The sequence below is a fragment of the Myotis myotis genome, unplaced genomic scaffold (assembly GCF_014108235.1).
Source record: "Myotis myotis isolate mMyoMyo1 unplaced genomic scaffold, mMyoMyo1.p scaffold_m19_p_2, whole genome shotgun sequence".
Taxonomy (NCBI): Eukaryota; Metazoa; Chordata; class Mammalia; order Chiroptera; family Vespertilionidae; genus Myotis; species Myotis myotis.
The window spans coordinates 158,077,184-158,102,008 of record NW_023416324.1 but is presented as its reverse complement, the minus strand read 5'-3'; the positions used below and the strand labels follow the sequence as shown (position 1 = coordinate 158,102,008).

At 44.2% G+C, this 24,825-nt stretch overlaps 1 protein-coding gene and 1 pseudogene across 8 annotated transcripts in view; both read left to right on the top strand.

The window, feature by feature from the left end:
- POLQ (DNA polymerase theta) overlaps window positions 1-24,825 on the top strand; it is a 102,686-nt gene that overhangs the window by 13,409 nt on the left and 64,452 nt on the right. For 7 of the 8 annotated variants that reach the window (XR_004974189.1, XM_036350930.1, XM_036350929.1 and 4 more), the window contains 5 exons: window positions 2,665-2,811; window positions 12,766-12,978; window positions 20,007-20,149; window positions 22,355-22,559; window positions 22,865-23,007. Coding sequence is in view for 7 of the 8 variants with exons in the window: in XM_036350930.1 (XP_036206823.1) it covers window positions 2,665-2,811; window positions 12,766-12,978; window positions 20,007-20,149; window positions 22,355-22,559; window positions 22,865-23,007 (851 nt within the window). In the remaining variant the exon portion in view is untranslated. Of the gene's footprint in view, window positions 1-2,664; window positions 2,812-12,765; window positions 12,979-20,006; window positions 20,150-22,354; window positions 22,560-22,864; window positions 23,008-24,825 lie in introns of those variants that run through there. The other variant, XM_036350935.1, reaches the window with a different exon arrangement.
- Window positions 7,763-9,711, top strand: LOC118677587 (annotated as a pseudogene).

Genomic DNA, 24,825 nt, shown 5'->3' with positions numbered 1-24,825 from the left:
AGTATATTGCTATAACCACTAGTATATATTTTTTATTTTACTGCCCTATGGTCCCTTGAGGTCCAAGATAACTGTAAGAATGAGAGAGACCAATTCTAGTCATAGGATATTAGAATATTTTATGACTTCATTACGCCAGTGGCATCATGAGGATAAGTGATAGATATCTCAAGCTAAGTTCCAATGAGTAAACTTCGCCTGAAGTTTATATTGGACTAGAGGCCCGGTGCACAAAAATTTGTGCACTTGGGGGGGAGGGGGGGCCCCTCAGCCCGGCCTGTGCCCTCTCGCAGTCTGGGACCCCTCGGGAGATAACGACCTGCTGGCTTAGGCCTGCTCCTGGGTGGCAGAGGGCAGGCCCAATCCCTAGGTGCAGCCCCTGGTCGGGCTCAGAGCAGGGCTGATTGGGGAGTTGGGGCGCCGCCCCGTCATGCACAGAGCAGGGCAGATTGGGAGGTTGTGATGCCACCCTCAGTCAAGCTCAGGGTAGGGCCAATTGAGGGGTTGGGGCACCGCCCCCTGTCACACTCAAGGCAGGGTCGATGGGGAGGTTGCCGCGCCACCCCCTGTCACGCACAGAGCAGGGCCAATCAGGGGGTTGGGGCGCTGCCCCCGTCACACACAGAGCAGGGCGGATCAGGGGCTTGGGGCGCCGCCACTCTCACATACAGAGCAGGGCCCGTGGGGGGGGGGGGTTGGGGAGCTCCCCCCTATCAGGCACAGAGCAGGGCTGCTCAGGGGATTGGGGCCCCACCCCCTGTCACACACACAGCAGCAGGGCGATCAGGGGGTTTGGGCGCTGCCCCCTGTCACGCTGATCCTGGTGCCGGGAGGCATATTACCCTTTTACTATATAGGGTAGAGGCCTGGTGCATGGGTGGGGCCGGCTGGTTTGCCCTGAAGGGTGTCCTGGATCAGGGTGGGGGTCCCCACTGGGGTGCCTGGCCAGTCTGGGTGAGGGGCTGAGGGCTGTTTTCAGGCTGAGAGTGACTGAAATTCCCAACCGCTCCTTTTTTTCTTTTTTTTTTTTATTCTGGGCCAGCTTTACCTTGAGGCTTGGCTCCAGCTCATAGGCCTCTGCGGCTGAAAGTAGGTTTCTGGCCTTTGCTTACAATGTTGTGAATCTGCTGGCTGAAGTCCGGTGGTATTTGTTACAATGTTTCTTAAACTGCCTGCTCAGAGGCCTGCAGCCGCAGGCGGGGAATATTGGTTTCCTCCAACGATCCTCCGTCACTGAAGCAAGCAAGCCTCATGTTAGTTTCAAGCTGCCTGGCTGCCGGCCGCCATCTTGGCTGACAGTTAATTTGCATATCTCGCTGATTAGCCAATGAAAAGGGTAGCAGTCGTACCCCAATTACCATGCTTCTCTTTTATTAGTGTAGATAGGCTCTGGTCCAACATTCTGTTGTCTTTTCTAGTTCTCTCTTAATTGATACTTTATGTACTCTGCCAACTTATATTCCTTATGTTGTACCATGGTGATTTATATTCCTTAATAACCAGAGAAATTTTTATTTTCTTTGCTTGAGGTTCTTTTATTTTGATTTATAGCAGTGATTCCCAAATCCTAGTGCTTGGACTAGAGCAGCAGTTCTCAGCCTGTGGGTCGCGACCCCTTTGGGGGTCGAATGACCCTTTCACAGGGGTTGCCTAAGACCATTGGAAAACAGATATATAATTACATATTGTTTTTGTGATTAAACACTATGCTTTAATTATGTTCAATTTGTAACAATGAAATTGGGGATCACCACAACATGAGGAACTGTATTAAAGGGTTGCAGCATTAGGAAGGTTGAGAACCACTGGACTAGAGCCTTAGACTTGATGAAACCCCAGAAAAGTAAAGACAGGCTGCACATTTTTCATAAAGCTAAAGTTTAAATCCTGAAATTATCCCTAGTAATACTTTAAAATGTTGAAGTGACTTTTGAAATAAAAATATTGATCAATGATAATTTTAAAAAATTTTAATTGTCAGCATAATAAAATCTTGGCAACTCTTTGTGGGTCCTCAACATTTTAAGAAAAGGTAATCTTAAAAGTTAAAAAGTAAGAATATATTTTATGAGAAGTTTTACTACTTCAGAAATCCAAAACTCTGGGAAATTCTGTAAGAAAACAGTTTCTGCAGAAAGTTAAGGTTTTACTGCAGAAAAGTTTACACAGAGGCAACAACAGAAGGTAATGTGATTAATTATCTCATTGGTACCAACGAGGCCAGAAAAAATTGTCACATAGAATTAGGCTTCTAAGTGATTCTGACACCACTGGTTGGTGGGTCACACTTTGAGCAAGGACTTTGATTTTTAGGGTGTGTGTGGTAGTCGTTCTCTATAATCATCTCCTTCCTTCAGCTGGTTCCTTTGGTCCCCTCCTGTGGGCCTGATCCCACTGTAATACAGTGTTTTCTAAACCTTGGTGAACTCTAGAATCACCTGGGGACATTTTAAAATTCCTCATGTCTAGGTTGTACATGATTAATCATAATGTCCAGGGGTGAGAGCCAGTCATCAGGATTTTTAAAAGGTGTCAAGGTAATTATTATATGTAGTAGTTTCAGAACCATTGCCCCTGTGTTTAGCTCTGTAATGACTTACGCAGATAGCACTCAAAGAAGCCCAGACAGAGGTGAACAGTGTTGATAATGTTTTTTTGTGACAGGATTGCTAAAATCACCTGAACTTTCACCAGTGATACTGGAACAAAAGGGCCTCCTAGAAGTGATTGATCAGCTAAAACATTCGCCTTCAGGACTGGACTCTATATTACAAAAAACTGTACCATGGGGAGTAGCATTTCATCATGCAGGTATCCATATTTATAATCTGTTAAGAAGCCCCCTTCAAAAATGCTCACAGTTTCTTCATTTTTATATTAACATGCTTTGATTTCTTATTAACCACACTAAATACTCTTAGATTTAATTTTAATAAATTGTATGATTAAGATTAAGTAAGAGTAAAACAAATAGGTTTACTTATCTGTATAGTAAACCTAACTTGCAGTAAATGTCTTGGTGTCCCTTGTTTCAGGGATCCCTTGCTAACGTCTTCATACAGATTGTTTTCAGATGCAACATATTGCCCTCAATCAGAGCATGTTTTCTGTTCTTGTCTTCCACCAACAAATATAATGCCTTTTCCAGCTTAACTAAGCACTTATCACACACTATGTCCTTAACTTTTGCAATTTGAGATGTGACAGCAAAACTAGCACACATTGCTTTTTCCTGTACAGTTTCACGGATAGAAGATTCATTCTTACCATAAATGTTAGCAACTTCAGCATACATTTCTGCACTGCTTAATGACATAGTCTGAGAAAAGTGTCATTAGGTAATTTTGTTGTTGTGCAAACATCATAAAGTGCACTTACACAAACCTAGATGATATAGTCTACTCTATACCTAGGATATATGGTATAGCCTGTTGTTTTTAGGCTATATATCCAACATGTTACTGTACTGAGCATTCTAGGCAGTTGTAATATAGTGCTAAGTATTTGTATCTAAACATATCTAAACATAGAAAAGGTACAGTAAAAATATGCTATAAAGATAAAAAATGGTACACTATTACCATGAATGGAGCTTGCAGGACTGGGTGAGTCAGTGAGTAAGTGATGAGTGACTGTGAAGGCACTTGTAGTTTCACACACTTCTGTAGACTTATAAACACTTTACACTTGGGCTACACTGAATCTATAAAATAACATGAGATTAAATCAAGCACAAGATAAAATGATGCAATCAAGAGATGCAGTAAACACAAGATTATGAGGCTGCTGTTGGAGTAACTTGGCATACTGTTTAACAGTAAACTATTTTTTTATAAATAGAAAGCATATTCTAAAATAGATTATTACCGATTCTACAACTAGAAGGAAAGAGAAAAGCATACCAAGACTCAGAGGAGGCGCAGTGCGGAAAATACAAAGGTGCGGAGGTGTGTGTGGATAGGGCTGGCGACTGGGGGCGCGGTTGTCTGTTTCAGTCCGGAGGGAGTCTCAGGCTCTGAGCTCCAGTTCCGGGCGAGTCTCTGGGGACTCAGACTCAAACGGGAGAAGCGGGACTGTCTGGCATTGGTCCGAACTCGAGGGCAGCTTTCTCTCCGAGGTTTGCAGCCGTTGCTGGGACTCTGAGAGCAGCCATAACTGCTCGCTCCGCCTGCCCTGTTGATCCCCTTGGACCCGCCCTGCCCAAGCCTTGCACAGAGGCATTTGCAGGATAGCCTTAGGCAAAGGCTAGATTAGCACCTCCCTAGAGGACAGAAGTTCTCCCACTGCAGACACAGCTGATTCTCACAGCCAGTTGGCCTGGAGGTCAAATCCCCTCCAGTATTACCTACAACAATCAAGGCTTAACTACAACAAGACTGCACACAAAGACCACAAGGGGGTGCACCAAGAAAGCATAAAAAATGTGGAGACAAAGAAACAGGACACAACTGACAGAAATGGAGGATATAGAGTTCAAAACCACACTTTTAAGGTCTCTCAAGAACTGTCTAGAAGCTGCCGATAAACTTAGTAAGGCCTCGAAAAGACTGGTGAGACCGCCGATAAATATAGTGAGATCCTCAAAATTTCTAATGAGACCCTCGATGTTGTGATAAAGGACCAACTAGAAATTAAGCATACACTGACTGAAATAAAGAATATTATACAGACTCCCAACAGCAGACCAGAGAATCGCAAGAATCAAGTCAAAGATTTGAAATGCGAAGAAACAAAAAACATCCAACCGGAAAAGCAAAATGAAAAAAGAATCCAAAAATACGAAGATAGTGTAAGGAGCCTCTGGGACAGCTTCAAGCATACCAACATCTGAATTATAGGGGTGCCAGAAGATGAGAGAGAGCAAGATATTGAAAACCTATTTGAAGAAATAATGACAGAAAACTTCCCCTACCTGGTGAAAGAAATAGACTTCCAAGTCCAGGAAGCGCAGAGAACCCCAAACAAAAGGAATCCAAAGAGGACCACACCAAGACATATCATAATTAAAATGCCAAGAGCAAAAGACAAATAGAGAATCTTAAAAGCAGCAAGAGAAAGAAACTCAGTTACCTACAAGGGAATACCCATACGACTGTCAGCTGATTTCTCAACAGAAACTTTTCAAGCCAGAAAGGAGTGGCAAGAAATATTCAAAGTGATGAATAGCAAGAACCTACAACCAAGATTACTTTATCCAGCAAAGCTATCATTCAGAATTGAAGGTCAGATAAAGAGCTTCACAGATAAGGAAAAGCTAAAGGAGTTCATCACCACCTAACCAGTATTATATGAAATGCTGAAAGGTATCCTTTAAGAAGAGGAAGAAGAAGAAAAAGGTAAAGATACAAATTATGAACAACAAATATGCATCTATCAACAAGTGAATCTAAGATTCAAGTGAATAAATAATCTGATGAACAGAATGAACTGGTGATTATAATAGAATTAGGGACATAGAAAGGGAATGGACTGACTATTCTTGGGGGGAAAGGGGTGTGGGAGATGTGGGAAGAGACTGGACAAAAATCGTGCACCTATGGATGAGGACAGTGGGTGGAGAGTGAGGGGGGGGTGGGAACTGGGAGGAGGGGAGTTATGGGGGGAAAAAAGAGGAACAAATGTAATAATCTGAACAATAAAGATTTAATTTAAAAAAATAATATTAAAAAGCATAGTATAGTAAGTACATAAACCAGTAACATGATCATTTATTATCATTATCAAGTATTATGTACTGTACATAATTGTATATGACTGGCAGCGCAGTAGGAGTGTTTACACTTAGTATAAACACATGAGTAATGTGTTGTACTATGACATCACTAGGTGATAGGAATTTTTCAGTTCCATTATAATCTTACTAGAGGCCTAATGCACAAAATTTGTGCAAGGGGCTCGGCCCTCTCAGCCTTGGCTTGCAGCCCCGGCTTTGTCTGGAATGTCATCTGGAAGGTCATTCAGCCGTCCGGTCTAATTAGCATATTACACTTTTATTATTATAGATGGGACCACCATCGTATGTGTGGTCCATCATTGAACTGAAATGTCATTATGGAGCGCATGGCTGTACAGTTTTTTTCCTTATTAGGGCAGAACTTTCACTTTTTCACTTACAGGAAGCATTTTATGGCTTCTCTTTGGCATATATAAATTACCATTACCACATTTGTGCTTTGGGGTCATTATCAAGTAAAATAAGGGTTACTTGAACACAAGCACTGCAACACCGAGAGTCAATCTGATAACCAAATGGCCACTAAGTGGCTAACGGGCAGGTAGTGTATGTAGTGTGGATACACTGGACAAAGGGATGATTCACATCCCAGGCAGGCGGAGGGAGACGGTGTGAGATTTCATCATGCTACTCGGAGTAGCTTGCAATTTAAAATGTGGGAATTGTTTATTTCTGAAATTTTTCATTTAATATTTTCAGAGCACAGTTGACTGCAGACAATTGAAACCGTAGAAAGCAAGACCTCAGATAAGGGGAGACTACTGTACTTGCTACCTTAATTTTATGCCACTCTGAGTATCTTCTTTTATCTCAAGGAGTATGGAAGTATTCATACACATGTATCAAAATAAAATCAATTTTAGAAATTGTCATATTGTGTGTTGAGAGGGCTAGAGTGTTTGAAAATTAACTACATAGGTTGTCAAAATTGCAAAGATTATGATAGTCACTGAATTAAATAATTTCTTTCAGGAAGTGATCTTTCCATGACTATATGTGCTAAGGATATGATTAAGAATATATAGTTTCTGCCCAGGTGGTGTGGCTCTGCGGTTGAGCTAAAACATATTTTTAAAAAAAAGAATATATAGTTTCGAAGATTAGGAATTTAACCTTTTTAGTTTATCATGCTATATATAAATAAATTTTTAAATATATATACACACACATTGCACACATATATATACACAGTTGATTCTTGAAAAACACGGGTTTGAACGGCATATGTTCACTTACATGCAAATTTTTCTCAGTAAATATATTGGAAATTTTTTTGGAAATTTGCAACAATTTGAAAAAACTCATAGATGAGCTGCATAGCATAGAAATACACGCATCAAAAAATATGAAACAGGTATGTCATGAATGCATGAAATATATTTAGATATAGTATATTTTAATACCATAGAATAATAGTATTAGTCCATTTACTACCATAAAATATACACAGATCTATTGTAAAAAGTTAAAATTTATTAAAACTTAACACACAGAAACACTTTCAGACCATACGTGAATCCATTTGCAGTGGAGAGAAATGTAAACAAATGTAAAGATAAAATATTAAATCAGAACTGCATAAACTTAACTGTAGTACATAGTGTACTAATGTAATAATTTCATAACCACCTCCTGTTGCTATTGTGCAAGTGTTGTGAGGAGCACTTAAAATGACCGTTGACACATCCTAGCCAGTTTGGCTCAGTGGATCGAGCCTTGGCCTGCAGACTGAAGGGTCTGGGTTCTATTACAGTCAAGGGCACATGCCCAGGTTTCGGGTTCAATCCCCAATTTGGGGGGCATGCAGGAGGCAGCCAATCAATGATTCTTTCTCATCATTGATGTTTCATCTCTCTCTCCCTCTCCCTTCCTCTCTGAAGTCAATAAAAATATATTTTTAAAAAATGCCCGTGGCACTAATCATTTCCTTGTGAATAGATTGTCTCTGTAGTAAATTGGATTTTGCAGTTAAAAAGTGATCTCGTGGCTTTCGCGTATATATTATTTTAAATTTTATGGCAATTCTATATGCCAGTGGTTAACAAATCTCCCCTGCCCCTGCATTTCCGCCTGCCTGGCCTGGGGGAGGTTGTCTTCTTCACCTGTAGCCTCAAGTACAACTTTGAGCTGATCCTCTTCTGTGGACCTGGCTCTCTGTTTCTCAATGAGTGCAGCCTCAAGGCTGAGTACAAACGTGGGGGGCAACGGCTAGAGTTGGCCCAGCGCCTCAGCAACCGCATCCTGTGGATTGGCATCGCCAACTTCCTGCTGTGCCCCCTCATCCTCATCTGGCAGATGCTCTATGCCTTCTTCAGCTCTGCTGAGGTGCCGAAGCAGGAGTCTGGGGCCCTGGGAGCACGTTGCTGGTCACTCTTTGGACACTGCTACCTCTGCCACTTCAACGAGCTGGAGCATGAGCTGCAGTCCCATCCGAACCGTGGCTACAAGCCAGCCTCCAAGTACATGAATTGCTTGACATCTCTGCTGACATTGCTGGCCAACGATGCACCTTCTTTGCTGGCTCCATCCTGGCTGTGCTTATTGCCCTCCCCATCTACGGCGAAGATGTGTTAGCTGTGGAACACGGCCTCACCACCGTCACACTCCTGGGGGTCACTGTGACGGTGTGCAGCTCTTTTATCCTGGACCCGCACATGGTGTTCTGCCCTGAGCAGCTGCTCCGCCTGATCCTTGCTCACATCCACTACATGCCTGACAACTGGTGGGGTAACACCCACCGCGCACAGACCTGGAACGAGTTTGCCCAGCTCTTCCAGTACATGGCAGTGTTCATCTTGGAGGAGTTACTGAGCCCCGTTATCACACCCCTCACCCTCATCTTCTGACTGCATCCACGGGCCCTGGAAATTATAGACTTCTGCAATTTCACTGTGGAGGTCGTTGATGTTGGAGATACCTGCTCCTTTGTCCAGATGGATATTTGCCAGTATGGGCATCCCCAGTGGCTATCCACTGGTCAGACCGAGGCCTCAGTATACCAGCAAACTGAGGGCGGGCAAGAGTTGTCACACATGCACTTTGCCATCACCAACCTAGCTGGCAGCCACCACGTGAGAGCACGGCCTTCTTGAGTTTCCTCAAGGAGCAGGTTCAGCAGGATGGAGTAGCTGCTGGCCTTGCCCAAGGGGGTCTACTCCATGAAAATGCTCTCTTTATGTCCATTCAGTCCTTACAATCTGAGTCTGAGCCATTGAGCCTTATTGCAAATGTGGTTAGCTGGCTCATCTTGCCATGGTCCTTCTCTTCCCAGAGACCTGCAGGGTTCCAGGCACAGGACTGAAGTCGCCTCTGCCCTGTGCTCCTTCCCTCTGCAACCTGGTCAGGTTTCCACAGGCTGGGCTCCTAGTACCATGACAGGCCCAGTATCATGCCGGGATAGCCAGCTCTTGGAGCAGTGTGTGGGAAGGACAGCTGCAGAGCCTGGTGCTGTCAGAATATACATCCACTGAAATGAGCCTGCATGCCCTCTACATGCACCAGCTCCACAAGCAGCAGGCCCAGGCCGAACCTGAGAGGAATGTGTGGCACCGCCAGGAGAGTGATGACAGTGGGATGAGTGCCCCTGAAGAGGGAGGAGAGGGTGCCCGGCACCCCCAACCTATCTCCCTCTCTGCCAGCTATCCCTGTGCTGCTGCATCCCGGCCTGGAGCATCTGAGACCACTGCCCTGCAAGGGGGCTTCCAGAGGCGCTATGGGGACATCACAGATCCTGGCACAGTGCCCGGGCTCTCTCTCACTTCTCTCGGCTGCCCCTTGGCGAGTGGACTGAAGATGGACAGTCAGCATCAAGGCACTCAGAGCCCGTGCCTGAGGAGGGCTCTGAGGATGAGCTTTCCCCTCAGGTGCACAAGGTCTAGACCAGGGGTCCTCAAACTTTTTAAACAGGGGGCCAGTTCACTGTCCCTCAGACCGTTGGAGGGCTGGACTATAGTTTAAAGAAAAACTATGAACAAATTCCTATGCACACTGCACATATCTTATTTTGAAGTAAAAAAACAAAACGGGAACAAATACAATATTTATATTTGCATGTGGCCCGCGGGCCGTAGTTTGAAGACCCCTGGTCTAGACAATGCTGGGGAGGGTCCGTATGCCCCAGGATGGCGGTATCTATTGCCCCGCCATCCCGTCCACCTGCCATGGAGGGCTTCTCTGAGTGTTGCCTGGCTCCATGTACTAGTATATGGTGTGTCCATGCATGGCCAAGAGAGGTGCAAATACTGGGCTCACCACAACCCTAGCAGAGAAATTGGGGGCCTAGGAACCAGAGCACACAGGACTCTAGCCTCATCCCCAGGAACTTACTTGGCTCAGAGTGTGGTGCTAGAATCTGGTCCCCAGCCCAGCCCCAGTAATGCTACCTTTGCACCTACCCTTATGAGTCTTTAGAGGACTGCCTAGCACAGTAGCTGCCAACCAGGGAGAACCTGTGCCAACTGTGGAGTAGGGAGCTTGGGCCTGGACCCTCAACCTCTGTGGCCTCCCTCTCCCCACCCTGAATAGATGAGCAGCTCAGGCTGTGGCCCGTACCTCACCCTCAGTTCTCTCCCAGTGCTACAGCCTGCTCACCCCTCCCCTTCCTGCACATCACTGGCATGTGAGCTGCTTGCTATGGTTCTGTTCATTCTTTTCCCTTCTGTTCAGCTTTTGATTTGTGTTGGCATAGAGGACCTAGCTCCCAGCTCCTCTCACCCTATCTTTTGATACTAAGGATGGTTTCTAAATTATAGGAGCAGGATGGAAATTTTTTACTACCCTGTGCAATATTTTAGATAGGCCCCTGGGAGCATATCAAATTCTTATGATATTAGACAAAGTCCCTGGCCAGCCAGAAACTCATGAGTTCAGCACTGAATGGGTTGTTGTGGTCTACTTGCCCCCCAAACACAACACTTCTAATTCAACTTACTGATCAAGGGATAGTAAGGATCTATGAGGCTCATTGCACATGGTACTCTATGGAGAAAACTGTCAACACTATAGAAGAGAACTCTGATAGAACATCATGAAAGTCTAGAAGGATCACACCACTAAGGATGCTATTGTTACAGAGAAATTTGTGAAAGCCATCTAACCTGAACACAATAAATTCCTGCTGGAGAAAACTGTGTCCAGATGTTGTGCATGACTCCACAGGATTTATGACAGATCCAATCAAAGAAACCATGAGAGAGATTGTGAATGTGGCAAAAGGGGGGGGGGGAGTAGTGAAGAGTTTCAAGATACATATCTTGAAGAAGATAACTTGATGGAGATGAGTGCTTCCGAATCAATGCCAGAAGATGAAGAAGACATAAAGAAGCAGTGCCAGGAAACAAACTGCCATTAGACACCTGGCAGAAGGGTTCCAGTTATTAAGACTGCTTTGACTTCTTTTACAGCATGGGCCCTTCTGTGGTGTGGGCACTGAAACTAAAGCAGACACTGGAAGGCTTGGTACCATAGAGACACATTTTTAGAGAAATGAAAAGCAAAAAAGTCAGAAATTATAATGTATTTCTGTAAAGTTATTCTGAGTGTGCCTGCCTCTTCTGCCTTCCCTTTCACCTCCTCTACCTCTTCTGCCTCTGCCACCCCTGAGGCAGCAAGACCAACCCCTCCGCCGCCTCCCCCTCCTCAGCTTACTCAGTGTGAAGATGATGAGATTGAAAACTTTTATGATGATCCACTTCCACTTAATGAGTAGTAAATAACTATCATGCCCTACATTGAATAAACTTATCTGTTATGCATGTGTGTGAGTGTCTTCATGTGAAAATATAATAACTGTGTGGCAGGAACTGTATGAGACATTTTTGGGTCATCTTCATTGCCTAATTATTCATCATGAGCAAGACTTGTATTAAAATGGTAGCCTGTCCTTACATAGGCATAAGGTGAATGACATAAAATGTAAAATTAAGAATGTGTTTGTTTTCTTACTGTTTTATAACTGCTTTAAAAATTACATTCCTGTATAATATGCTAATGTGTATCAGGCTATTATCATAGGTAATCAGTTTAAAAAAACTATAACAGTGTTTCTACTGTCTTATGAATATGTCTGTTACTATATGCCATAAAAATCTTGTAACGGTTCATTTATTAGTGTGCAGACTAGACTATCTAGTATAATCATAGACTGCCACCAAACAATTGTATTGCTGCTGCTTTATTATCAGAGCATGAATTGTTATCTGTAAATAAATGAGTTTCTTTTTCACATCTTTCATTTTTTAAAAAATATGTTTTTATTGATTTTTAGAGAGAGAGGAAGTGAAGGCAGAGATAGAAACATTGATGAGAGAGAAATATCGATCAGCTTGCCTCCGGCTTGCAACCCAGACATGTGCCTTGACTGGGAATTGAACCAGTAACCTCTTGGTGCATGGTTTGATGTTCAACCACTGAGCTACACAGGCCAGGCTTACATCTTTCTTTTTTTAAAATATATTTTTATTGATTTCAGAGAGGAAGGGAGAGGGAAAGGGAGATAGAAACAACAATGATGAGAGAAACATTGATCAACTTGCCTCCTTCACACTCCACACTGCAACCCAAGCATGTGACCTCCTGGTTCATAGGTTGCTCAACCACTGAGCCATGCTGGCTGGGCACATCTTTCATATTTGATGTCTAGTGTTACTAATACATATACTATCTACAGTGTTTTGTATCATGAGACAATATTGATATAGGGCTGACAGACAATTCATCTTGTAAACAGATGATGTAAACTTATGGTATCAATATAGTAGAGTACTATAAAAGTATTTCTCTTCCTTATGATTTTCTTAACATTTTCTTTTTTTAACTTACTTTGCTGTAATAATACAGTATAAAAAACATGTAACATGCAAAATATGTGTTAATTGACTTTATATTATTAGTAAGACTTTTAGTCAGCAGTAGGAATTTTGGGGGAGTCAAAAGTTAAACATGGATTTTCCACTGTGTGTTAGGTCTGTGCCTGTAACTCCTGTGTTGTTCGAGGTCCATCTATGCATGTTATTGTAACTTCCTTTTTTTAGGTCTTACTTTTGAGGAGAGGGATATCATTGAAGGAGCCTTCCGTCAAGGTCAGATTCGAGTCTTGGCAGCAACTTCTACTCTTTCATCTGGGGTGAATTTACCTGCACGTCGTGTAATTATTCGGACTCCTATTTTCAGTGGTCGAACTCTAGATGTTCTTACTTATAAGCAGATGGTTGGTCGTGCTGGCAGGAAAGGAGTAGACACAGTAGGTGAGTTTGAATTTAATTTCAATAGCATTATAGATGGACAGTGTCGTTCTACTTGAAATTTGATTAGTCCCTAGCAACCCGGTTCTCATTATGCTGTGTTTGTTATCCAATGCACTAATGTCATCCTTTTGGATTTACTTAATACTTATAATTTAAGTCATTTTTCATATATTGTCAACCATTGATTTTCTACTAAGGTAGAATTAAGATTTTCTTTTGTATTATATACTGTGAAATGATTCAGTATTATCTTAGTCAAGTGAATTATCACATTAGCTAAAATATTTTTAATTTCCAGTATAGTCTACTATTTAGTGTTAATGAAGGGAGTAATTTTCTTTCTTTTTTTCTTTAATTTTGATGAAGTCCAATTTATCTTTTTTTTTCTTTTTAATATATCTTTACTGATTTCAGAGAGGAAGGGAGAGGGAGAGAGAGATAGAAACATCAATGATGAGAGAGAATCATTGATTGGCTGCCTCCTGCATGCCCCATACTAGGGATTGAGCCTGCAACCCAGGCATGTGCTCTGACTGGGAATTGAACCATGACCTCCTGGTTCATGGATTGACGCTCAACCACTGAGCTATGCCAACTGGACTCTTTCTTTTTTAAAACTGATTTTAGAGAGAGAGAAACATAGATATAAGAGAGTAACTTTGATTGGTTGCTTCCCATCGGGGATTGAACCCACAACCTGGGTATGTACCCTGACCAGTAATTAAACCCACCTTTTGGTATACAGAACAGTGCTCCAACCTACTGAGCCATACTTGCCAGGGTGAAAGGAGTAATGTTCATGGATAATAGTTCTGTTTAGGTCTAAGAGAGAGTTCAAATAGTGATGCTGAGAGCTGGGAAGCACACTTTGGGAATAGGAACTGTACATTCCATCTTCTCTTAATTGGTGCTGGCTCTAAAACATTTTCAGCTTCTTACGTTGCATCAGCAAGTAATAATAATGTTACCAGCAGTCCTAACGAAAGTTTTGTCTTAAGCAATGAGGAATTAAAAATCACTATATTATTATTATAATTATTATTATTTATAATAATACGCAATATATATATTCTAACATCATACATTATTCTGGGTGTGACTGAATTGTTATGAGTCTTCTAACTTTAAAGAAATTTTGGACATCTACTTCAGAACATGGTGGAGGTCAGGACTGGAATGAGGGTGAGAGTGTGAATAGGTGAGAGTGTGCCTGTGTGTGAGTGTTCTGTGTGTGGGACGTGGGGGTGGGAGGTGGGGGGAGTTGTGCGGTTCTGATGCTCCTGGCAGAGGAGTTACTGGCTGCCATGTGCTGCTTGGCCACGTGCTTCTCTCCACATGCTTCTCTCCAAAGGGTCCTCCAGGAAGGAGGCTGTGAGGAGCAGCCCTGCTCCAGCGCTCCTAGGCCACAGACAAATGCTTTTGGCCCCAATGCTGGTACCCAAAGCCCCCTGAACACAGACCAGACATAGAAGCTTGGTGTGCCTTGGCGGATCCCCCAGCTGCCTTGACAAGCAGTACCCCACCTACCCCCCCATATTGGCGAGTGGGTTGCCCAGTCCTCCTCCTTTGTGAGTGGAGCACCTAGCCTTCCCCCTCACCAGCAGAGCAGTGCCTGGCCTGCATCCTCCACTAGCAGAGTAGCACCTAGCCCAGCCAGCCTCCTCCACTAATGGGGCATTGCCCAATGGCACTCTTTACCAGCAGAGCAGTGTCCAGTTATCCCCTCCACCAGTGGAGTACTCCACCAGCAGCGTCCAGCCTACCCTGTCATCTTGACAGTTGGCCCACCTGGACATAGGGACCTGCTGCCCTATCCAGCATGCCCAACCCGGTGCCCCTAGACAGCTGGCCCCCACCACCTTGATATAGTGTGCCTGGCCCTGCTACCATGACCCAATGCCCTAAGATGCATGAAATTGCCACCTCAACTGCTTGTGCCTGACTCAGCACCCCTGTACAAATGGCCCTGCCACCTGACACTACCCAGTTGACGTTTCCTGATGCCTCTGGGTGCACGGACCTGCCACAGTGACCAGGAACCTAATCAAACATCACCAGAAGATTGGACCCACCATTGCAACCAGGTGCAACCAGTCACTTCTGAACACATGGAACCACCCCATGACCTTGCCTGCCTCATGCAGTACTCTGGACTACCAGACAGCTAAAATGGGAAGACAAAGAAAGAACTGCCGAATGAAATAAAAGGAGCAGTCACCAGAAAAGGAACTAAATGAAATAGAGGCAAGCAATTTCTCAGATAAAGAATTCAAAGTAATTGCTGTAAGGGTGCGCAAATAATTTAGTGAAAACTATAAGCAACTCATTATAAGAAACTTAATGAGAATTATACCAACATGAAAAAAGAGGTTAAAACAATGAATAAGAGTCAAGCAGAAATGAAGAATGACATAGCTGAAATAAAGAATATCCTGGAAGTATTCGACAGTAGACTAGAAGAAGCTGAGGATCAAATCAGTGAATTAGAAGACGAGGTAGGAAAAAAAATACCTATTCAGAGCAGCAATTGGAAAAAGAAATTAAAAAGCAAGAGGAGACTTTAAGGGAGCTTTGGGACACCAAGAAATGTAACAACATCTGCATAATAGGGGTGCTAGAAGGAGAAAAAGTTGAGCAAGGACTAGAAAACCTGTTTGAAGAAATAATGACAGAAAACTTCCCTGACCTGGTGAAGAAAAACGTCACACAAGCCAAGGAAACACAGAGATCCCAAAGAAGATGAACCAAAAAGACCCACAACAAAACACATAATTACAATGGCAAACATTAAAGACATCTGTAATACTTTCAATAATAAGGATAAATAAATAAAAATTTGGAGGAACATTCTGTTACTTTATCTTTCTTTTCTAAGAGGTAGTTTATTGACTTCAACATTATACCAAATTTCAAATACATAGGCAAACAGTTCTGTGGCTATTGAAGTGAAATTTTCATATCCAGGAGAAAAGGGACAATCTTAACGGGAAAATGGGTGGGATATTCTGGGCACAAAAAGCTGGGCAGTATACCGAGGAAGTGACTTTTAGAATAACTTGATTTGCCATGTGAGGTCCCTAAATACAGTCATCCTCATATTTAGTGGATCTCATATTTATGAATTTGCTTACTTACTCAAATTTATTCATAACCCCAAAATCAACACTTGTTGGACTTTTCATGGATATGTGCAGAGCCATGAAGAATTTGAATGTCTGGAAGCACACATGGTTCTCTACCTTCTTGCTTTGGCTCTCACACTGTAAACAAGCATCCTTTTCATGGTCTATTTAGTGCCATAGTCTTACATTTTTGGGCTTTTTGGTGATTTAACTGTTTAATGTGACCCTCAAGCATAATGCTGAAATAAAGTTATTATCTAGTGTTCCTAAGTGCAAAAAGGCTATGATGTGCTGTATAGGGGAAATAAATGTATTAGATAAGCTTTGCTCAGCCATGAGATATAGTGCTGTTGACTGTGAGTTTAATATTAATAAATCAATAGCACATATTAAATAAAGTCTCTTTAGACAGAAACATACTTAAGACAAGATTTTATTGAAAACTAGAGGCCCGGTGCACAAAATTTGTGCACTCGGGGGGGGGGGTGAGGGGTCCCTCAGCCCGGCCTGTGCCCTCTCGCAGTCTGGGAGCCCTTGGGAGATAACGACCTGCTGGCTTAGGCCTGCTCCTGGGTGGCAGAGGGCAGGCCCAATCCCTAGGTGCAGCCCCTGGTCGGGCTCAGAGCAGGGCCGATTGGGGAGTTGGGGCCCCGGCCCCTGTCATGCACAGAGCAAGGCGGATCAGGAGGTTGCGATGCCACCTTCAGTGACACTCAGGGTAGGGCCGATTGGGGGGTTGGGGCACCGCCCCCTGTCACACTCAAGGCAGGGTCGATGGGGAGGTTGCGGCGCCACCCCCTGTCACACACAGAGCAGGGCCGATCAGGGGGTTGGGGCGCTGCCCCCTGTCATGCACAGAGCAGGGCCCATCAGGGGGGTTGGGGCTCGGTACCCTGTCACGCACAGAGCAGGGCCAATCAGGGGGTTGGGGAGCTCTCCCCTGTCACGCACAGAGCAGGGCCCATCAGGGGGTTGAGGAGCTCCCCCCTGTCACTCACAGAGTAGGGCAGATAGGGGAGTTGGGGCACCGCCCCCTGTCACACACAGCAAGGCGGATCAGAGTGGGGCGCCGCCCTCTATCACCCACAGAGCAGGGCCGATCAGGGGGTTGGGGCGCCGCCACTCTCACACTCAGGGCAGGGCCGATGGGGAGGTTATGGCTCTACTCCGTCACACACAGAGTAGGGCCCTTGGGGTGGGGGGGTTGGGGCGCTGCACCCTGTCACACAGAGAGCAGGGCTGATCAGGGGGTTGGGGCGCCACACCCTGTCACACACAGAGCCGCAGGGCGATCAGGGGGTTGGGGAGCTCCCCCCTATCAGGCACAGAGCAGGGCTGATCAGGGGGTTGGGGCACCTTCCCCTGTCACGAACAGAGCAGGGCCGATAGGGAGGTTGTGGCCCCGCCCCCTGTCACACACAGAGCCGCAGGGCGATCAGAGGGTTTGGGCGCTGCCCCCTGTCACGCTGATCCCAGTGCCAGGAGGTCTCATGGCTCCGCTGATCCTGGTGCTGGGAGGCATATTACCCTTTTACTATATAGGATGAGGCCTGGTGCACGGGTGGGGGCTGGCTGGTTTGCCCTGAAGGGTGTCCTGGATCAGGGTGGGGGTCCCCACTGGGGTGCCTGGCCAGCCTGGATGAGGGGATGATGGCTGTTTGCAGCTGGTCACACACCCTTCAGGGTGGGGGTCCCCACTGGGGTCCCTGGCCAGTCTGGGTGAGGGGCTGAGGGCTGTTTTCAGTCTGGCGGGTGACTGATGCTCCCAACCTCTCCTTTCTTTCTTTCTTTCTTTTTTTTATTCTGGGCCAGCTTTAGCTCTGGCTCCAGCTCTGAGGCCTCTGCTGCTGAAAGCAGGTATCTGGTTTGTTTGGGTTCTATAATCTTGAAACACTGTATCAACTCCAGCTCTGAGATCCCGGCTGCTGAAAGCGGGGTTTCTGGGGTTTTGTTTAGCTTCTATATTTGTTACAATGTTTCAAATTGCAGGCTCAGAGGCCAGCAGCGGCAGGCGGAGAATGTTGCAGTCCTTCGTCACTGAAGCAAGCAAGCCTCATGTTCAGTTTAAGCTGCCTGGCTGCCGGCCGCCATATTGGCTGGCAGTTAATTTGCATATCGCCCTGATTAGCCAATGGGAAGGGTAGCGGTCGTACGCTAATTACCATGTTTCTCTTTTATTAGATAGGATGTTGAGTTAGAGGCTTGCAGGAAGCTAGCCCTGTATCTCCCCTAGGAGCAATGGTTCAATATTCCCTAATTCAGTTTGTGGTGACTACAGAACATAACTACCACAAATAATAAAAATTGACTATAACTTATTAATGACTGGATTAGTTAGAATATAAGTTTACTGATGTAACAAAAGCCAACATAACAAGTGTTTAAACGAGGTAGAAGTTAATTTCTTCTCATATATCAGTACAGTCTGGAGCTGAGAGTGTGATGCCAGTGTCAGGGACCAAGTTTTCTAGTTTGTTTTTCCATGTTCAGCAATGTGGTTTCTATCCCATGGTGTAAGATGACTACTCTAGTCTCTGTCAGCACATCTGCATTTTAGACATCCAGAAGGAGAGATGAGTAAGTAAAGAACATGTTCTGCCCTTTTAAGAAAATGGATACCAATTTGGCTCTGGATAGTGTTGGCCTGTGGACTGAAGGGTCCCAGATTCAATTCTGGTCAAGGACACATGCCTGGGTTGTGGGCTTGATCCCCAGTAGGGGGGCGTGCAAGAGGCAGATGATCAATGATTCTCTCTCATTGATGTTTCTATCTCTCTCTCTCTCACTCTCATTTCTCTGAAATCAATAAAAAATATATTTTAAAAAAAGAAGATGTACATAGTATTTTTCCTCACATACAATTAGTCACATGGTTACTTTTCTCAATTTCAATGGAAGCTGGGGAATATAAAATCTGTAGCTGACTGGCCATGTACCCAACTGACTTTAAGGGTTTTATTTTATTTTTAAAATTATTATTATTGTTATTTTAACCCTCACCTGATAATGTTCTTCCCATTGCTTTTAAATAGAGTGGAAGGACGGGGGGAGGAAGGGAGAGAGGGAGAAAGATAGAGAAAGAAAAACATTGATGTGAGAGGGAAACATTGATGGGTTGCCCCCTGCATGTGCCCCAACTGGGGCTGAGGATTGAGCCTGCAATCGAGGTACATGCCCATGATGGGAAATGGAACCCTAGACCCTTGGGTGCATAGGCTGAAGCTCTAACCACTGAGAAAACAATCCAAGGCCATTAAAAATTATATATATTTTTATTGATTTCAGAGAGGAAGGGAGAGAGAGATAGAAACATCAATGATAAGAATCATTGATTAGCTGCCTCCTGCCCATTCCCTAGTAGGGATTGAGCCTGAAACCCAAGCATATGTCCTTGACTGGACTTGAACCTGGGACCCTTAAGTCCACAGCCAAGGCTTTATCCACTGAACCAAACCAAACTAGGGCCAGGGCCATTTTTTTTAAGTTAAAAAAAATTATTTTTCAATTACCATTGACATCCAATATTATTTATATTAGTTTCACATGTACAGCATAGTGGTTAGACAATTACATAATTTTCAAAGTGATCAAAAATATATGTCTTGCTTCTAAGCTAATGGAAAGAGGGCAAAGAGCTTTTTTTTCTGTGTTTGCTACTTTCCAATTACCTTCAGGTCAAATTTTAATTCTTAATATGAAGAAAGTGGCATATTTTAGTGTGGCATATATATTCTGATCCCCTACAATCCAAAGTTCAGAAAATAAAACATTAGCAATAATTTTTTGACCATGACAGTCACTATCTATTATTTTCTTTAAAACAAATAAGCCAATTAAGTTCTTTTTAGTCAGTATCTTATGGAAATGTGTTGAGATTTTGCAAACATATGATTTTCTTGGTTATAGGTGAGAGTATCTTAATTTGTAAGAACTCTGAGAAATCAAAAGGCATAGCTTTACTTCAGGGATCTCTAAAACCTGTTCGGAGCTGTCTGCGAAGTCGAGAAGGAGAAGAAGTAACTCCGAGCATGATAAGAGCTATTCTGGAGGTAAGACTGTTCGCTAAATTACCACTTGCTCTTTTGTACCTATACTTCAATGGTAGAACTTTATATGTGAAAAATCTTAGCTTGTCTTCCTTTATGAGGTTATTTATAGCCTTTCCAAGTCTGAATCTCTTCTATTTTATAAAGTTACTAGAGGCCTGGTGCACGGATTCGTGCACTGGTGGGGTCCCTCAGCGTGGCCTACAGGGATTGGGCCAAAACCAGCAGTCCAACATCCCCTGAGGGATATAGTAGTGTGCGAAGTGGCAGGCGGCCAGGGAGGAGCTGGAGCCCGAGCCTGGGCCAGGCGCCATGTCTCTCCTGTTCATCCTGGCCCTGCTGTGCCTGCCACTGCTGCCGCTCAATACGCTCACTGCTGCTTCGCTATGGTCTCCTCACGCCTGTCCTAGGGCAATATCAGGGCACCCATGACTGAGAAGTGGCCACAGGCTCGCGCCCAGTCAGTCCTGATGCTGGTCCTGATCCAGTTCCGGTTCAGATGGGGAAGGGGCGCGCAGGGGGAGTGTCTGCGGGAGAGGCTTGCGCCACTGCAGTGGTGCTTGCCAGCCATAAGCCCAGTGTCTGGTTCCTGTCAGTAAGCTGAGCGGCGCTTCTGCTGTGGGAGTGCTCTGACCTCCAGGAGGCAGCTCCTTCATTGAGCATCTGCCCCCAGTTGGTCGGTGTGTGACATAGCGACTGGTCGAATGGTTGAACGGCTGCTTAGGCATTTATATATATAGATTTCCTGGAATTTAATACAGCTAGTGCTATATCAATCCATTTCAAAACAGTGCATTAAAATCCACATACCAGATGGTTCTTTTTATTTTTTATATATGATTTTATTTATTTTCTGAATAAAGGTGACAAAAATGGACCCTAGTTTCTCCATCTAGATAATACCTGTTGACATTAAAATAATACCAAATTACAAATACACATGATTACAAGTTTCAAACAGTATGAAAAGATTTAAAGTGAAAAATAAAACTTTCTGCTCATAGTCCTCAAAGGTAACCCCCTTTAAATATTTCATTAATTCATCCAGAAAAGTGTTCTATTTATATATCAGCATGCATGTCTTGCTATTGACTTTAGTAGTGGTGCTGGGGTACTGATGCCTTTACTCAGACCCTGCTTTATCTCTCAATTAAAGAAAGAAAAGAATTGTTAACATCGGATTGGTAAGGATGATAAAAGTAGGCACTCTCATATACTGCTATAACTCTTTTGGAGGACAACTTGTTCATACCTAGTAAGATTTTTAAAAATGCACATAGCCATTTATCCAGCAGATTTACATCTAGGAATTTTACCTAGGAATTTATTTGTGAAATTATGTCAAAATAAATGTACAAAAATGTTTATTATAACACTATTGGTAATAACAAAAAAACTGGAAACAACCAAAATAGCATTAATACTAAATAAATCTTGGAAAAACTGAGATAACTCTGTTTAGGATGATTTGTTATGCTTCCAATATGCGTTAAGTGAAAGAAGGCAAGGGGCAAATCAGTATATGTAATAGAATAGTTGTAGGAAAATTGTACCTGCAAGATGCACTGACTTCATCTTTTTGTTTTAATATATTTTTATTGATTTCAGAGAGGAAAGGAGAGAGAGAAAAACATCAATGATGAGAGAGAATCACTGATTGGCTGCACCTTGCACACCCCCCACCCCCCAATGGGATCAAGCCCACAACCTGGGCATGTGCCCTTGACCAGAATCAAACCCGGTACCCTTCAGTCCGCAGGCCAACACTCTATCCATTGAGCCAAACCTGCTACACCTTTTTCTGCACCTATTCCCAGCCCTTCTTCTGGTTAGGAAGTATTCAATACTAGCATTTCTCTATGTCCACATACTTCAGAAAGAAGAATGAGAAGAATTGTTTTGATTGTTGGCCATGAGCCATCACAACATCCTTTATATATGTTGTTAGTTTCCACATTTCAGATAGATAATGATTCACTTATTTATATTGATGAGAAAATGTGTCTACTTTTCTGGAAAAGTTTTCATGTTGTCATTAGATGTTGTCTACATTTATAATGAATGATGATGGAGGAGTTAGTAAAAAGTCTCTACATTAAGATGCTGATAACATTTTAAGAGAAGAAAAATCACTTCATTTATTTTATATCATGAGGGCCTGCATATCTTATTAAAAAGTTACAGAAAATTTCAAACCTCTTGTATCAGATAATAGTTGGTGGAGTGGCAAGTACATCACAAGATATGCAGACTTATGCTTCTTGCACATTTTTGGCTGCAAGTATGAGAGAAGGGAAGCGGGGAATTCAGAAAAATCAAGATCCTGTTCAACTTGGAGCAATTGAGTCTTGTGTAATGTGGCTGCTAGAAAATGAATTCATCCAGACTACTGAAGCTAGTGATGGAACAGAAGGTAACTATGACTTCTTAGTTTCAGTTTACTCACTTTTTCATCTTTAGTGAATTAGATGTGTGTGACTGATTAATAAAAGGAAATTAATTTTTCAAGGAGTGTATCAACTCATTTTTAGTAAGTCAGTGTTGTGTTCAGCAACATCAGACAATTCGAATAGAGCCCGCTCATGAAGAATCCATGCATTGGGCAAGATTCTGTTTGTAAAATTTATCAGAGCCTAAAAGGTTAATTACAGAATACAAAAAGACTGTGTTGTTTTGCTTTCAACATCTGATCTTTTATTTTCCCCACCCCCAAACTAGGAAAAGTGTATCATCCAACACATCTTGGATCAGCAACTCTTTCTTCCTCACTTTCTCCAGCTGATACTTTAGATATTTTTGCTGACCTCCAAAGAGCAATGAAGGGTTTTGTTTTAGAGAATGATCTGCATATTGTCTACCTGGTAAGTTCTGTTTCCTTTACTTTCATATTGGTGAAAATGGGGAGAAAAAAATATGTAGAATCTTGAACATCAAAGATATCCTAAGAAAACACCTTGTATTGATAAGAAAGCAATGGTAAATTCTAATGAACAGACTCAACACTCAAATGAAAAGGCCTTGACACCAGCTCAAACTACTGGCAAATTAATATACATTTATGTTTAAGTTAAATGAAAAATGTATAGTTTGCATGTACTATTTGAATATTTAAGACTCTAATGTGATTCAAAAGTTAGAACTATTGTCAAAAGGAATACTCAGTGAAGTCTGATATCCATATCTACCCCCTGCATACCATTTCCATCCCCCTTCTTATATAACTAGAGGCCCTGTGCACGAAATTCATGCATGGGTGCAGTCCCTGGGCCTGGCCAGTGATCGAAGTACGAGAGTCTGGCATGGAAGGGCAGGTCCCAGCTGACCTCTGGGCTGTGGGCAGCATCTGGGTCCCCTGACCCCCATGCGCCCTCCTCCACTTGAGTCACAGTGCCTGAGTCCCCACACGGAGATGCGGTGAGCGTGGCCAGATGCCGTGGGCTGGGGTGCAGCGTAGGCAGAAACTGGGCGGGCAGAGTGCTCCTGTGCGAACCCACAGGCAGCCCGACCGGCCCCTGCAGTCTCAGTGGCTGCGGCCCGGCTCACCCAGAAGAGGCCACGCAGGTGCAGGGCGGGCTCCTCGTGGGCACCAGGCACCTGAGTGTGGGGGGCTTCCTGGCGTGCAAGCCCTGGCATCCTGGTGGAGGGTAGCGGGAGTGAGAGCGAGCTCAGCAGACACCCCATATTCTCACCACACCTCTGTCCCCCATCACCCTTGGCTCCAGGTTGCAATGCATTGCTGACACCCACCATGTTCTGCACCATCTCCTGGTGGTCAGTGCACATCATAGCGAGCAGTCAAACTTCCGGTCTCCCTGTCGAATTCCTAGTCCAACGACCACCCGAGTGGAAAATTTGCATATTAGGCTTTTATTATATAGGACTAGAGGCCAGTGCATGAATTCATGCATGGGTGGGGTTTGGCCGCCTGCCCCAATGGGGGCTGATAGGAGGCCAGGCCGGCAGAGAGAGGGGATGTGGGAGGTGGGCTAGCCAGCCCCGCCCATGATCGGGTGGGGGGGCTGATTGGGGGCCAGGCCAGCTGGGAGGAGGGGCCGCAGACAGTTGGCTGGCTGACCCCACCCCCGATTGGGGTGGGGGTCCTGATTGGGGCCCCAATAAGGCCTGTTGGCTGCCGCAGTGAGCGTCATAGCAACCGGTTGGTCTGGTCATTCTGTTGTTCCAGTTGCTTGTCATATATACAATATATATATATATATATATAGACTAGAGGCTTGATGCACGAAAATTCATGCAAGAGTAGGCCTTCCTTCCCTCGGCTGCCAACACCGGCTTCCCTCCGGCACCCGGGACCCAGGGTTTGCTCTGGCTGCCGCTGCCAGGCACCTAGGACTCGGGCTACTTCCCTCCGGCCACCGCTGCTAGTCACCTGGGACCTGGGCTTCTTCCCTCTGGCTGCTGCCACCAGGCACCCGGGATCTGGGCTTTGCTCCAGCCCAGCTTTGTCCAGAAGGACGTCTGGAATGACGCCCAGAAGGACGTTCAGTCTAATTAGCATTTTACCCTTTTATTATTATAGACTAGGGGCCTGGTGCACAAAGATTCGTGCACTGGGGGTGGGTCCCTCAGCCCGACCTTCACCCTCTCCAGTCTGGGAGCCCTCAGGGGAGCCCTATCCAATCTGGGAGTTTCTATCTGTCTTTGCAGTCATATGAGTGAAT